The 15,010-nt window shown below is 38.9% G+C and overlaps 1 protein-coding gene across 1 annotated transcript; it reads right to left on the minus strand.

The window, feature by feature from the left end:
- Positions 1–108: 108 nt before the first annotated feature.
- Positions 109–14,724, minus strand: capn3b (calpain 3b). Its single transcript, XM_074685323.1, has 22 exons — positions 14,205–14,724; positions 11,546–11,615; positions 11,159–11,277; positions 10,774–10,907; positions 9,923–10,091; positions 9,649–9,732; positions 9,469–9,560; positions 8,567–8,644; positions 7,323–7,483; positions 7,039–7,208; positions 6,930–6,941; positions 6,482–6,690; positions 6,313–6,346; positions 4,549–4,635; positions 3,357–3,434; positions 2,997–3,054; positions 2,850–2,914; positions 2,408–2,476; positions 2,243–2,321; positions 1,995–2,111; positions 1,703–1,761; positions 109–333 (listed from the first exon to the last, which is right to left on the minus strand). Exons 1-22 carry the CDS (start codon positions 14,520–14,522, stop codon positions 307–309), a joined length of 2,289 nt encoding a protein of 762 aa, XP_074541424.1. The 5' UTR covers positions 14,523–14,724; the 3' UTR covers positions 109–306.
- Positions 14,725–15,010: the final 286 nt, after the last annotated feature.

Consider the following 15,010-nt stretch of genomic DNA (forward strand, 5'->3'; position numbering starts at 1 on the left):
TCAGTGTTCACCTCCACTGTATTAAAGAAAACTTAAATTATTTGTTTATTCAGTGATGTCTCAGTTAAATGTTCACTCGTGCTTTTTACTGCTTACATTTTGTTTACATCTCCGTTGGATGGCATGTTGGATGGCACCCACTCAAAAATGAGCAGAAATAAAGCTAACAGTTAATATGCGCAGCCAACGTCCAAATGATGACAGAAAGGATAACCACACAAATCTGAACAAAGATGCACTAAGTTTTACAGAAGTTGAGTCGTGAACCACAAGTACCACCTCCCTGCAGCAACGTCAGTTTGTGATTTATGAGTACATGGTCAGCTGAAGCCACTGGAGAGAAAAAAGACAAAACAAACATACACTTAACATTGTAACACAATAACACAGCCTAAACAAGATGGAGCAACTCTTACATGTAACAGACACACCATTTTAAATTGACCTGATCCTTTTTGGCTGATTTAGAAATTTATATTTTTATAATACCTGGTAAATAGAAATCAATGGGTAATTGCCCTCATCACCTCAGTAATGAAGCAACAGTCTTTTTATTTGTTGCTGTTATTGTTTTTTGTTTGAAGAAGGGTCGTATGAGGCACTTGTTAGTAGTATGTGTATTACCCACAGGATATCCCAGTGAGCTCAGCTCCTTTAACCAGAAACTGTGTTAAGAACCTGAACAAAAGCAAGGCTGTCGACTGTACCATAGTTCAAGAAACATAAACCCAAACAGTTAAGACATCAAGACTCTATATCAGGGGTGGCCAACCTGTGGCTCGGGAGCCACATGTGGCTTTTTGCCTTTCAGTGTGCGGCTCTTCAATCCATTCATTTAAAAAAAATAATAGATATATATAGTTATGAGTAGTGGAGTGCTGATCAATCTAAAATGGGGATCTCAAACTCGTGCCATGGAGGGCCAAGAGGCTGCAGGTTTTCTTTCCAACCAAAAACACCACCAGCTGATTTCCACTGATTAGTCCCTGCTATCTGCTTGTAGGTGAGGTAATCAGTGAAATCAGCTGGTGGAGTTTTTGGTGGAATTGATACTTGAGTTTCGGTTTCTCTTCTATACATGTGCTCCTCTCATGTGCTCATAGCTACCTACCTATCTAGTTAGATAGATAGATGGAAATGTATTGACTTTCTTTTTATGTCATTTTGTTTATGTGTGAAATGAAGTAAGACCATGTGTGTGATGTGGCTCTTGATAGTACCACAGTAGTTTTTGTGGCTCTGGGTCTCTGACTGGTTGGCCACCCTTGCTCTATATAGAGATTTACCATCATTAATAAAGCTTTTCATACACTAAGGAGTGCCTTGGATCAACATTTTTGGCTAATCTGATCAGATTACAAATGAAGAAAATAGGGCTACTATAAAAAAAAAAAATCTTAATAATTATCTGTATTATTATTGTTAATATTTTGAGACTAAAGCCAGAATTCTGTCTTTTTTCCCCCTCAGAATTCTGACTTAAGTTGCCAAATAATAATCAAAAGTTTGTTTGACACAATTTTTTCCCCCAGTGCCCCTAATCCTCTTCCATGTTTTCTGATATTTTCAGGGAGTCAAAACAACTTACACTTCTCCAACCCTGAAAATGATCATGAGATAAAACCTAAATGGTCTTTACACAAAATGCTTGAACAAAAACAAAATCCTAAAGAATTCATGTACCATAGGAAGCCTTTCCTACCTCCAGGACGTTGAGTTTGATTATTCCATCTCCATCTTTGTCAAAGGCATTAAATGCTCCTGGAGGAGAAGAAACAGATCCTTATATCTGATTCAGTTTTTAAAATTTATGCAATTGAATGCAGCAGCAGCTATTGGGATGTTTACATTATTTTACGAAAAATGTAATTGATATTAAATAATTTTATCAGTAGATGATTTTGAAAAAACAAGAAGTTCATCCCTTTGCCTGTAAGTCCTACAGGATTTATTGGTGCAGTGGTAATTAGGCTGAAATTATTGTCTGTACTTACTGAACATGCCCTCTAGCCTCACAAAACAGCAGATGTAACTGTCAAAGTCGATGTTGAGGTGTTCATCAGCGTAGCGCATTGCTATGATGTCATACAACTGGTTGTTGAGGTGAAACCCTTTATGGGAACAAAAAATAATTCGCATGACAGGTTTGAAAGAAGAGCCTCTAAACCCCAAAGTTTGTTTCTGACATAGCTGGTAAGAATGTAGTTCAACTTTATATTGCTTTGTACTAAATGGTGCATACCTGCTTCGTTTACAGCGTTCCTCATCTCAAAACTGCTGATGGAGCAGGATTTGTTTTTATCATAGCGTTTGAAGATCAGCTGTAAACATATAAGGAGATGGACACACATGAAAACTTGCAGTTTCACTCACACAGTTTCTTTCAGAGTGGTCATCCCTGTCATACCTGCCACGCCTTGATCTTTTTCCACAAGTGTTTGAACTCCTGCAGGTTCAGCTTCCCTGTGCAATCAGTCTGATGAAAAAGTTACAGAAACTCCACAACAAACAGTGGCGTGAAGCTAAATGGTGCATTTTAATTTTATCACCCCATAAATAACAGCAAATACCATTTATTTAAGCTTTGTGATGGAGTAAAAATACTAGATACTTCTTAAGATTGCACTTTTATCAAGGGAACTTTACAAAATTACAAGTGAATGGGTTACTATCCAGTGCATTTCTTGTCCTGAACTGCTTCAAACAGCTAAAATTTCAATAACCTGCCATTATAGTTCTTAAAGTTCAGAGGTAACTGCCTTATAAGTACCATATGAAAATTACGAAAGGTGTTCATTTGCCCTTACTATGTCAACAAACTTGTACCTATCATGAAGCTTAAAGGATACATCCATCAAGGCAATCATACTGCGGCATGTTTCAAGGCTGAAACCATCACTTTTAATTTCACTATCTGTGGAATAAGACAGCTCAGTGTGACCAGCCTGTATGCAACAGAAACTAAGCAATGATCTCAATCTTTTCAGTTTGCTCACGTTTGGAGAGAACGTTCTTCATGACAGTCTTCAGTTCATTGGCACAGATTTGCATGTCCTGATGCAGAGAGGAGCAGATTAGCATTATAAGTATTACAAACATATAGAGCCCCAGAAATCCTGTAAGGTTATTAACTACTTTGTGAGAATGAGCTAACATTTTGTGTGTATTTAAAAGTTATCTTGTGAATAAGTTGTTTTGGCCATAACTTGAACATATGAAATGAATCAGGCACAGTAACATCCTGCATTAACTCCATAACTTGATATAAGTAATAATATTTTTTAAAAAGGATATCTGTAAAAGTAATGCCCATAGTATTCTATTTTCCTCTTAAACCCTCCTCCCTGTTTACTCACCTCTCCAGAAATCTTTTGGTAAATGAGTCTGAACTGTTTTTCCTCTTCAGTCTCTTCCTCAGGCTCTAGAAGTTTCCTCTGTGTAAACATTAACCAAGGAAACAGCTTTAATTACTTGACAAAGACAGATTATTTTTTTCCCTTTTTACAAAAATAACACACATCTAATGGCTTTAAATTCGAAAACGTACATTTTAAAACCTACATACCAACTTAAGGATAATGTGTTTGCGTTTGGTCTTTGAGTATGTGACAGTGTAAGCTAGCTAGCTTTAGCATTAGCATAACGGTTATTTTGTGTTTCTTTTTTTTTATTTTCTTTTTTCTTTCTCCTTCTATCCTGTTAAAGCTGATTTGACAAAACAAATAAATAAACACGAATAGAGAAGATTTCAAACAGAGTGAAAATTTTAAATTGAAACAGTTGGTAAACCTGCTGTAGCTAAAGCTAGCTAGATTGCAAACCAAACGTCCAGGTGTTACTGATAGTAGTTCAGCGTAAAATACGTCACCAGCCATTATCTACTGTATGTCTGAGAGGATTTTCCTACATCTTTAACATTAATGTATTTTATTTAGCTAAAGCAAATGCTGCCCTCTGGGTTTGTTTTAGTCTTCGAAAAAGTTTAAAACATAAACGTCTGTTTGACCTTTTCTCTAGTTCCATGAGATGAGATAAGATGAGCCTTAGTTAATTCACAGAGAAGGGGAATGTAAATGTTTTAAATTTAACTCACAGACATGGGTGTGAAGCTGCTTTTCTTCATTATCGATACATCATTAGACAAGTCTTTGCATCAGGAGCTGATATGCTGAAACAAGTTTTAACTTTTTATATTTCTCCCTGCTGCACTACTAATAGCATTTTAGTCAGTGGTTCATAATCTCAGGATGCATTTCCTCATGGTACCAGAGGAGGGCAGCACATTACAGTGAGACATAAACAAGCTGGCTCATATACTTTGAGGCCTTACAGGAAAACAGGTGCAGCTGGGTCATTTGAGATCATTTGGCCTAAAGTCAGTTGTTTTACGCTCAGGGGTGATATTGGACCTGACCGACTGCACTCTCAGGGCCATAAGGTTGACAGTTATTTGATCATGTGAGTGTCATTATAAGCTCTTATTCTTAATGGTGTGGCATGTTTGTTTAGGAGCACTGTGAGTATGATGGACTGGAACAAGAGAGTTACCTTCTTCTTCTTTTTCTTCTCCCCCTGAATGCCATCGTGCTCAATTTCTTTGTTGGCTCGCGCTCTGTCTGACACAAATACAATAGGCTGGCATGTGGGTAAAGGCAGTGGTTGGAAAAGAGGGGAGCAGAGTAATAAAAGACAAACAGAACAGAGAAGAGAGTTAAATCGAAGTTCTGTCAAAGTCTGTAATCTGAATGAGAAATAAAACTCCAACCATAATAAATTAGTGACGATGGAGAGTGGGAAAAGCAAAGCAAAAAAGAAAAGTGGTACTGCTCCATGCATGCATTACCTTCTCTTTCTTTTTCATGTCTTGCTGATGGTCAAAAAGACAAGGAGGACAGAGGGATGAAATGAAGGGGAAAAGGAAGGATACAGTTTGATTTTCAGGTCTGTTAGTTAAATTTGTCGGATACATTTTGATCACAGTGTGAAATGGGATAGGACAGACACATTCAATGTGTGTAACATATACGGGATTTACTACAACTGCAATTCAAACTGATGCTGCAGGGTAAAAGTGTGTCGCAGAAAGAAACCCCTTAAAGAAGAAGCTTAAAGGTCCCATATTATGCAAAAATCACTTTATTAAGTCTTTTAGTGAAATTTGTGGGTCTTTGGCTTTCCTCCCGGCCCACAAAATGTGATTTAATGACAAAACCTGTACTTAGTAGTGCTTGTGAATGTAAAACATTTTGGGGATTTGCCAAAGTCAGCGATTCCCTTTTTTGACCAATCAGGAGCAAGTCTGACCTGATTGGTCCACTGGAGCAGATACCCCCTGACCCCTCCCCGCCCACTTTTCCAGCAGCCATAACTGCCATCACTGCCCTGTTTTTGGCTGTAAACAGCCACATAGTTCCATGCACAAGTTTCCCATCTCAGAAGAAAACAAGACTAAGTGGCTAGAGCTCATTTATGAGGGAAATGTGCCAGCTACACTCAGTAAAACTGTGCATGTGTGTGCTTGTGACTTCGCGGTCGACCGCTTTTCCAACTTTGGACAGTACAACAGAGGGCTAGCGAATAGACTGGCCCTGAATCCAGGTGCATTACCAACCACCCGCCAACAAACCTCTGGAAATGTGAGTATTTTAAATGCTGTGTGCTGTGGAGTAGATGTAAGAGCTTTTCTTCAGTGTCCCCTGTCTCTGTGTTAGCTTCAGGATGCTAACTTTAGCTGTGGTTAGCCTGTTGTTTTAGCCTGTAATGTTATGGTAAACGAGCTTTGCTGTTTTCTTATCATTGTGCACTCAGAGCTTGTGGCGCCGCTCTCAGTGACGCAGAAGAGCGGGGCGGTATCAGCGGTGGCTCATTTACATATGAAGGTCACGCCCACTAAATCAGACTGTTCTGAACAGAGGGGCTATGAGAGCCTGTAAACAATGCTGCTGTGCTTGATTTGTTGGCTTTTTGGACCAAAACATGTTACCACCATTTCACGAAGACATTAATGATCCATATTAAACTGCAGAAAAGGAGCATAATATGGGACCTCTGAAGTCAGCAGTGAGTTGAGTGAACATGCCAGCTTATTTTGCATCTAAAGTTTATGCCAAACAACTGTTTTCATTGCGCCAGCTTAAGATGCAATGAGCTGACAGGGTGCGTGATAACATTTATGTCATCACTTGAAGAAGCAATCATCATTAAAAACAATTTTGTTAACATTTAGTTTTTAAACTCTGCTGTTTGGAGCTCATTCACCTGCAGTAACAGTAAGAATTGTCAACACACATTCTCAGCCCAGAAGTAGCAAACCTGTTGGTCAGAACCAATGGTGCTCTCTGCCTCCCTGTGAAGACAAATAGACACATAAGAGTTCATGTTACTCCCTGAAGAATTAAAAATTTTACCATCAACAGACTCCCAAAATAACATCAGCTACCCCTCCATACACAGCTTGTACCCCACCCTCCCTGTTCCTTACTCAGACGTGTTCTGCTTCTCCGAGAAAACCCTGAGGATGAACTCTCCTTCTTGATGGGGTTCAAAGGTCGTGGGGATGATGACATATTCCCCAGGAGGAAGACGGATCCGCTCAGTCACCTCCCGGAGGTTAATGTAGGTCTTGCATTTGGCTTTGGAGGCTGTATACAGGAAGAAGTCCTTCGGTAGATGTTGGTTCTTTCCACACATCTGTGGATCCACAAAAGTCAGAGGCAGCTGTCAAAGATAGTAGCATGTAAAAATGAAGCAGTTGTTTATTTTCACAAAGACTAGAGGAAGAAAAGAAAAAAACTTGCTTCTCCATGATCCAGTTTATAGTTTCTACAAGTTTTTTGACTATTACTTTGTAAACTTGTTAAACTACTATGGATTTATCTAACTTTTTTTAAATTTACAAACAAAAAAGGCGTGATCCAAGATGGGCATACCTCCTTTGGCACCTGCAAAGACAGAAAAAATGGGTTAAAAAAATATATTAATACAAGCTCTTTCAGTCCTTCAGGAACACTGACTCATTCAGGATCATCTCATCAGTACCTCATAGAGTGAAAATCCAATAGTGAGAAATTTGGCCCCTTGATGGCGCTGCTTCCTTCGACCCTTCTGCATCAGAGCCACAACAACAGTGCAGGCAACCTTCTCGTCCTCTGGGTCGTCGTCCTCCTCATACAGCTGCAGCCGATACTGAGGGTTGGTCCAGAACGTGTCTGCAAAGGTTCACATGAAAATCACCCACACAGGAAAAATAATCCACAACTTAAGATGCAAAAAGAGATTGATAAGTATTTGTTTCAGAGGGTAAAATTAAAAAAATAAACAACCTGGGAAGTTCCTGCAGCCACCAGCAGAGCTACCTTTCACCCAGCGTCCCTCATTGACAGACACAGTCCAGGTGTGTCTCTCATCACCCTGCAGTGTGTCGGGGGTCAGGTTACACATCTCCAGCTTTGTGAAGTTTTTCTTGAAATCATCAAAAGACATCCTGTTAAAGGGAAATGAAAGAGGATGAGAAACTATTTGTCATGGAAATTCAAACATAAAGGGAAATCCTTTCAGAAGATCCTGCTTCTCTTTCTCTAGGGTTTCTTCCTGAGTTTGTCAACGTCAGACTTTTTAGGGAGTTACGAGATTTGCAATCACAGCTTTACACATAACAATGGACTGGATAGCTGTAGTTAAGGGAAAAAGTTCTAATATGATTCCACAAAGCCTGTGCTTTTCTCTCCTTAAATATGACAAAAAGGACAAAAAATTTGAAGATGTAGTTTCAGCACTTGGTATTGTCCCTTTATGCTAGTGTCGGTTTCAATCTAGCATGCCAAAAAAGGCAATCCATAAACTTTAATTTATCTTGTCAGAGGGTGCTACCCATGAAAGAGGATGAGTGCCACAGGATAAAATGTGAAGGGCAGCATGAGAAAACTTTTTTTTTTCTACTTCTGATAAATGGAGGTCATCATCAGGAAATAAACAAAAAGAAAAATGTTGACGTGCTGGCTTTCCTCATTATCTTTCTGCCCTGACTTTTAAGTCAGGTGAACTTTTTTTCATAGGATCCGTGACAAAATCTCGTAATTTTATCTTTACAGAAGTGAGAGATGGTAGTCATAATCTGAAATGTTCTTCTTTTTTGCACATGAAAATCAGAATAGTAGGCATAGAGTCAGAATTTAGAGTTAAAAGTCAGATTTTCTTTGACAGATGTCAGATTTTTTTTTTTTATCCTCCGGTGGTTTAACCCTTTAAAATTTGTTTTACAAGCACCCCTTATCCTTTACCATAGCTACAGAGCAATCTAAAAGTAAAAACAAGGTTCTATTACGTGAAAAGTTAACACAATAACTCTTTTCTCTCTGTGAAAAAAAACGTTATTGAGTTCTGTGCTGACAGATAGTAACAAACAACAGGTGAGAATACTAGAATGGGAGCACACTAGCGTTGAATATTTCATGCTGGAATCCCATGAGTTCATGATTTCATGTTTAAAAAGGGATTTCATGCTTAACTAAAGGACTGAACAAGTTCAAAAAAGGCTTATGGTAGTGATCATACTGGAGTTACTCACCAGAACTCACTGGTCTCTACAGTCTGTTTCTTCAGATTTTCTCTGTCTGCGATGGAAAGAGTGGACCATTCATCTGAGCTGTGAGAGAAAGTTAGAGAGATGTTCACTGTTCCTCAAAATCAGGAAAATACAAGTAGCCCAGAATTATTTTCTGACTCCTAATACTTAAAGCAGCTTAATACTTACAGAATCTTTTGAACTATAATTATAATAGTATAATATGATAATATAACTAATAATATAACTAATAATATAAAAATAAAATAACTGCACTTTATAAGAAGGGTCAGAGCAGACTCTATCTGCTGAGGAGGCTGAGGTCTTTTGGGGTGCAGGGGGCACTCCTGGGGTCCTTCTACGACTCTGTTGTGGCCTCTTCCATCTTTTATGGAGTGGTCTGCTGGGGCAGCAGCATCACAGCAGCTGACAGGAGGAGGCTGGACAAACTGATAAAGAGGGCCAGCTCAGTCCTGGGATGCCCTCTTGAACCTGTGGAGGAGGTGGTGGAGAGGAGGACTATAGCCAAACTGTCCTCCATGATGGACAAAGACCCCCACCCCCTCCAACACACACTCACTGCACTAAGGAGCTCTGTTAGTGACAGGATGCTCCACCCGAAGTGTGTGACGGAGAGGTATTGCTGGTCCTTCCTTCCTGCAGCTGTTAGACTTTACAACAAAAACCTCTCCAGTGTGCAGTAATCGGTATTGTAGTTGATATGGATGAAAGGCTCATGCTCTTTTACATTTATTTTCATTTTAATTGTATTTATATATGCTAATTCTATTTTTATTTTGACTAATTACTGTTGCTTCTCTTGTGTCCTGCTGCTGCTGTAAATGTGGAATTTTCCCCTGTGGGACTAATAAAGGTATATCTTTTGAGGTTGGATCAGTTCTTACTTTGGGCTCCACGGTCCCTTCCACAGCACCCAACCCCAGGGATTACGTAAGCGAATCAGGCGGATCTTTGTCTTCTTTCCAGCCTCATCACACTAGGAAACAACCACACACTGTCAGTATTATTAAAAGGAATTATATTTTGCAAACATGCACACACATTGAGTGGATGCTGTGCTGTACCTCAGCAAGGCCTATGATGGAGTAAGCATGACCCCTGACCAGTCCCTGTTCAGTCCGACTCTCCATTTCACTGGCTGAAAAAACCTGATTTACACATCATATAAAGGCTATTAGAGCAGACAAAACTTGATTCTGATAAAGAATATCTCAGTGTATGAAATTTAAAATGGATAAATTTATTCTGGATTCCAAGTTGTCAAACTAGCAAGAAGATTTATTCCAATCTTTTGTGTTTTTTCAATTCTGTAGTTCCACTGCTTTGATAACCACTCACGTCTATAGAGCAGCCCATCAGTGAGCCTCTTTCCAGCGCCTTCCTCATGATGTTATAGAGTTCTTTGGGTGCTTCAGAAAGCTCAAAGAACTCAGTCACTCCTCCCGTAAAGTCTTCCATGGCTTCCAAAGTGTTGCCGCCTCTCAGGGCTTCATACGACCCGTGCAACCTTGAAGAGAGAGATCAAACATCATGGTTAGTTTGTTGGACTGGAGAATGTTCAAAGCCACTAGAGGAAACATAATGAAAAGTTGTTTTCATTTAATGAATGCTCCAAAAACTACATTCAAATGGAGTTCATTGATACATTTCGTACCTACAGGATGAGAGCTGATTGTTCTTAGGGTGTAAATAATTTTGTTTGACAGATTCTTCAAAATGGTTGATGTTATTTTTCTGTTAGTGAAGTTCTGTGCCATTTTATATAAAAAAATGTTTTATAATAGAGATATGATTTACTGTCACTGACTTTTCTCTTTTATTTATTTTGGCCAATCATTTTCCAGCTACTAGTACAACCTTGATGATTCTTACATTTTTTTTTTTCAAAGCCATACAGGCCCCAGAAGTTTGCTGTAATGTTGAATATGGGGCTAATACTGAAAATAATAAATCATCTTAAAAAGGAGAAAGTGTTGAATTTGATGTTGTCGGGTATTTCAGAGGGATGAAAAATCTTGTAGGCCTCCCAACTGGTCATAACATGAGGAGATTTCATTTCAAAAAGTATAAAATCTTTCAGAAAGTGACAAACTCGCAGTTTTCTTCATGGAACAGAAAGGAAATGTGAACATAAGTTGAGTAAATTGATATCAAGGAGGCCGCAAAGTACATTGATAAACTGTACTAACTTGGCGTAAGCTTTTTCCATGAGAGCACTCCAGAACTCGTTCTTCCTGAAGGATTTGGTGAAAACCAGCTGGTTATTACAGGTAGGGAGACGGTCATCCACGATCACATCGATCCATTCACCGTAGCGCCAGAGCTGAGTAAAAGAAAAAAACAGATGGATTAAAGCTCAAATGAAGTCTGACAAACAATTTGAAAATATGGGGTGAAAATGGAAAAAAATGAAAAGACTGTCTTTTCAGCCCGCCTGTCCAACACCTAGTCCCTCACACAAGCATTAAAGATTACAATATAGAAATTGTTTTGCTTTTACAGGTTTTTTTTTAGTTTGTTTGAAAACTAAACAGAGATTTTTTATCAAAATATGTCTTATGTTTATTTAAAGACCTGGAAGTGGAAAATGCCAGCGTAGTTCTCAGTAAAGCTCTGGTCTGGGGGAATCACTCTGTACAACAGCTTCTCGTTCACGGTCAGAGAGGCGATGGCAGCCAGCAGCCAGCAGTCACCTGTCAACAGCAGATTCATGGAGTATGAAACACTTTATCCAAGCATATCGCTCCACTAAGCATCAGAGGTGTCACAGATTAGAGAGACATCCTGCAAGTGTCATCCATCAACGTTAGAGGGTGGCTACGTTTGAGCCAATCTTTGACTCAAGGCTGATACAGGAACTCAGAAAATCAAGGAAAAGAAAAGTAATGTTGTTCAATAAAAATACTCAGCCATACTGTGTCATTTGCTTATATGTATCAGGATGCATTTGAGTTATTTTACCCAATTCTCCTTGACAGATGTCTGTCCTGTTGGCGCCATCAATGATGAACTCAGGATTGTCACAAATTTCCTGTCAGAGCAAAAAATGATAGTATCAAGATGTTTTTTCAGAGCACATTGTGTAGAGCTAGAATTTCATTCTCAGTATGACACAGCATGTAAATTATAACGGCAGATGCAAAATTTGTCAAAGATTCATAAACAATCAGCTGATCCAAGATGGCTACTCTGTGGAATATCTCAAATCTACTTTCTCACGCAACAAAATTGACCAATCTACACCTGACATGATAAACACTCAGAGGGCCCGACACTGAAACTGAAGTCGGTTGTAGAATTTTCTCTGGCTGAGTCTGAGCTGCTGGGACTGTGAAACCTCTCTCTGCATTCACTGCATATTTATGAGGAAGCAGCTGTTAGAGGGCTCCTGGTCATGACCCTAAACAAGTGATAATGTTCTGCTGAATGTAGAGGGACCCTCACCTCATAACTATCTACATGACAGAGTGATTGGCTGTGAGAAATTTTCAACTTACCCTACAGCTTAACTAACAGAGTCACTACAGTAAACTTTACTTTAACAGTTATGTTGCTAATGGATATGTTTTCAGATATTTTATAACATTCCCTAAATCTCAAACTGCTTGTTTGAGAGGGATTTAATGCTGAATGAGGATCCTTAATTGTCTCTTCAATGCAGCATGAGACAATACATCTGTGTGATTAATAATTGTAATTTTTCCTTATTACTGAATATATCAGATACCTTTCACATTAACTCTTTAGGCTTCTAAAAGTGCTCACACACTCATATTAAAACCGCAGCACTGATCTTTCCCACCTCATCATCTGATTGACGATAACTGAGGCCGTAAGAAAGCAGAGTCATGTTCCTAATTTAGCCCTAGCACCACTGCTGAACCCGCTGATGTATCATTAGGCTCAGCTGATGAATGGCTTAAGTTACCACCAGTCATACAGGAGCAATCAAGCTTCATATTACATTGGATTTTTTCCCCCAAAATTATAGTAATTTTCACTTTTGCTTTGACTGGCAGAAATGAAAAAGAAATGAATTCAATTCTATTAAATCTGATAATGAAAGTGGAAAGCTGTGACTGCCTCTATTGCTACTTCAAACATATACAGCCCAAAAGTTGTACTGTCAAGCTGGTGATATGACAGGGGCACCTTTTTTCATGTTAAATAATTTGTTTTGTGATAACTATCTTTTTATTATTATTATTATTTTAAGAACTTTGAAAAACATTCTTATTTGTGTATTGGCATGGAGTTAGATCAAGATCAGATCTTATTTCTACAAGGTCCAGATCAATAAGAAACAGCTAGCTGGTAGCTTTCAGTAGCAGGGCTGTAAATAGGTAAAACTGTGTCAAAACCCATATAACAGCCTTTCTAAGCCACAAAAATAATACACACAATCTTGTCTGTTGAACCTGTTGACTGGCTGGCTTCCTGCTACCACTCAGCTAAGCTAACTAGGTACATATCTTCAGAAGAGCTAACAGAGTTTTCACCTTTTCTTGATTTATCTGGTATCCCATACTTTACAGATGGAAACTTTACAGAAATGTGAAAATACAATAATAACTTTACACAACAAACTATGTCAAGTAAGTATTAAAGCTAGTTTGAAATTAGCTAGGTTTGATCAAATGTGCATCCATATGGCTGATATTAGTCTTAGGGGGTCTTTCTGGGTTTCTACAACCAGCAGCCATTTACCTTAGTTAAGGTGAGCTTAGCACGGATAAATCTCACTTATTAACACATACTGTGTTGTCTGTTTGACTCCTCATTTAGCTAATTTCTTCTGTGTCTGCTCTTTTTCTAAGCTAACCTGCAGTTAGCGTTATAGCTCAAAATTTCCTGACACTAAACTGTTCTTTTTCTTAACTACTCTGTACTCACTATATGTCACATTTACCTCACTGCAAAGCTCTGTTAAAAATAAACACAATTTGTGAAAACAGTATGACAAATGACAAATGTAAGCTACAATATTTCTTCTTTTTTTCATGAACTAATAGTTTTTAGATAATGTAGACACGATGAAACACTAAATTGCTTTCATAACATTTTGTTTGAAGATGTGCCTTTTTTGGACACCATTTACACCCCTGTACACTTGTTATTATAAGATTCTGAATGCAGAAAAAAAAGGTAAATGTCATTTGTTGGGTCTTTTTTTTCAGCATTTTGTTATCTAAAATTTGTATCTTTTTACATACCGTGAGTAAGGGAAAGGTTTTTTTTTTTTAAAACTCTGGTCCCAACTAAACAATTTTTGTTTTGAATAAATAAATACATTTCTGCTCTCACAGCAACCGGTCGAAGCCCGATCCCTTGCAAAGGCAGAGTAAGAGGGCTCATACACCCTCTCTTGAACTCAGGAATAAACATTTGGTTGGCTCAGAGTTGGCAGCCCTGGCATAGTGCATCCCTTCCCTCTGTGTGAGAGTCAGCTGTCTGTTACTGTATAAGGTGACAACTCAAAGCTATGCATCCATAAACATGTAGCCATATCAACTTGACATTCCCACCATCATGTTGTGGTAGGAATGACACAAAGAAGAGCCACTTTTGTATCAAGTGTGGGTTCACTTGGGGGATTAAATGAGTGATGATGTGCACTCACCGAGGGACGTTTCCATTCAATCTTCATGGGGGGTTTATGACTGTAAAAGAGTGAGGCGTCATCAGCAGGAAACAGGGGGTCTTCAAACACCACTTTCTTCTTCACGTATTTGTCTCGCAGCTCCAGAAAAGTCTTGAGACGCTTGGCTTCCTTGACAGCCTCATTTCTGCTCAGAATCGCAGAGTAGATGGAGTTACTCCCAGATGGAGGGTAGTCAGTTTTACCATCAGGGCCTAATGATGCTTCTGTTTCAAAGAGCACCTTCACCTTTGTTTCCTCAGCAAGAGGCACTCTACCTTCATGCGTGTTGTTCTCCATTTTAACAGAGATCTCTCAGCTTTAGATACTCCCGTCTTGAAGCCAGTTCATAGAATCCAAGTAGAGATTCAGGAGCTCCTCTTGTTTGCAGAAGCAGCATAGACTTGTGAAACCGTCCTGAGAAACTTCCTGACTCTGGCAATCACTTTTAGTTCCTTTATTTGCTGGAAAACACTGCCACTATTCGTAGGAGGTCAGGAGGTAACAGCCCCTCACACCAACTCTTCCACAGTCAGTGTTGTGTCCCCAGTGCTGGCTGGACCTAAATATAGGCCTCTTTAAAGGAGGGGAGGAGGCTTCTCAAAGACTGATCAGACCATGCCACAACATTTCCAGGTCACAGGGACTATCCAAAATTTGTCTACCTTATAATATTGTGACACTGCTGATGGACATAAATCACATTAAGATAGATCAAGGTCAGCTCATGTAACCTTTGCACAAGGTTTTTGAATGTATGTTAGTTTCTTATCTATAAGACTTTAGGA

This window comes from Halichoeres trimaculatus, unplaced genomic scaffold, assembly GCF_033239565.1.
Source record: "Halichoeres trimaculatus isolate MK-OKI-2021-1 unplaced genomic scaffold, fHalTri1.1 fHalTri1_scaffold_13, whole genome shotgun sequence".
NCBI classification, from domain to species: Eukaryota; Metazoa; Chordata; class Actinopteri; order Labriformes; family Labridae; genus Halichoeres; species Halichoeres trimaculatus.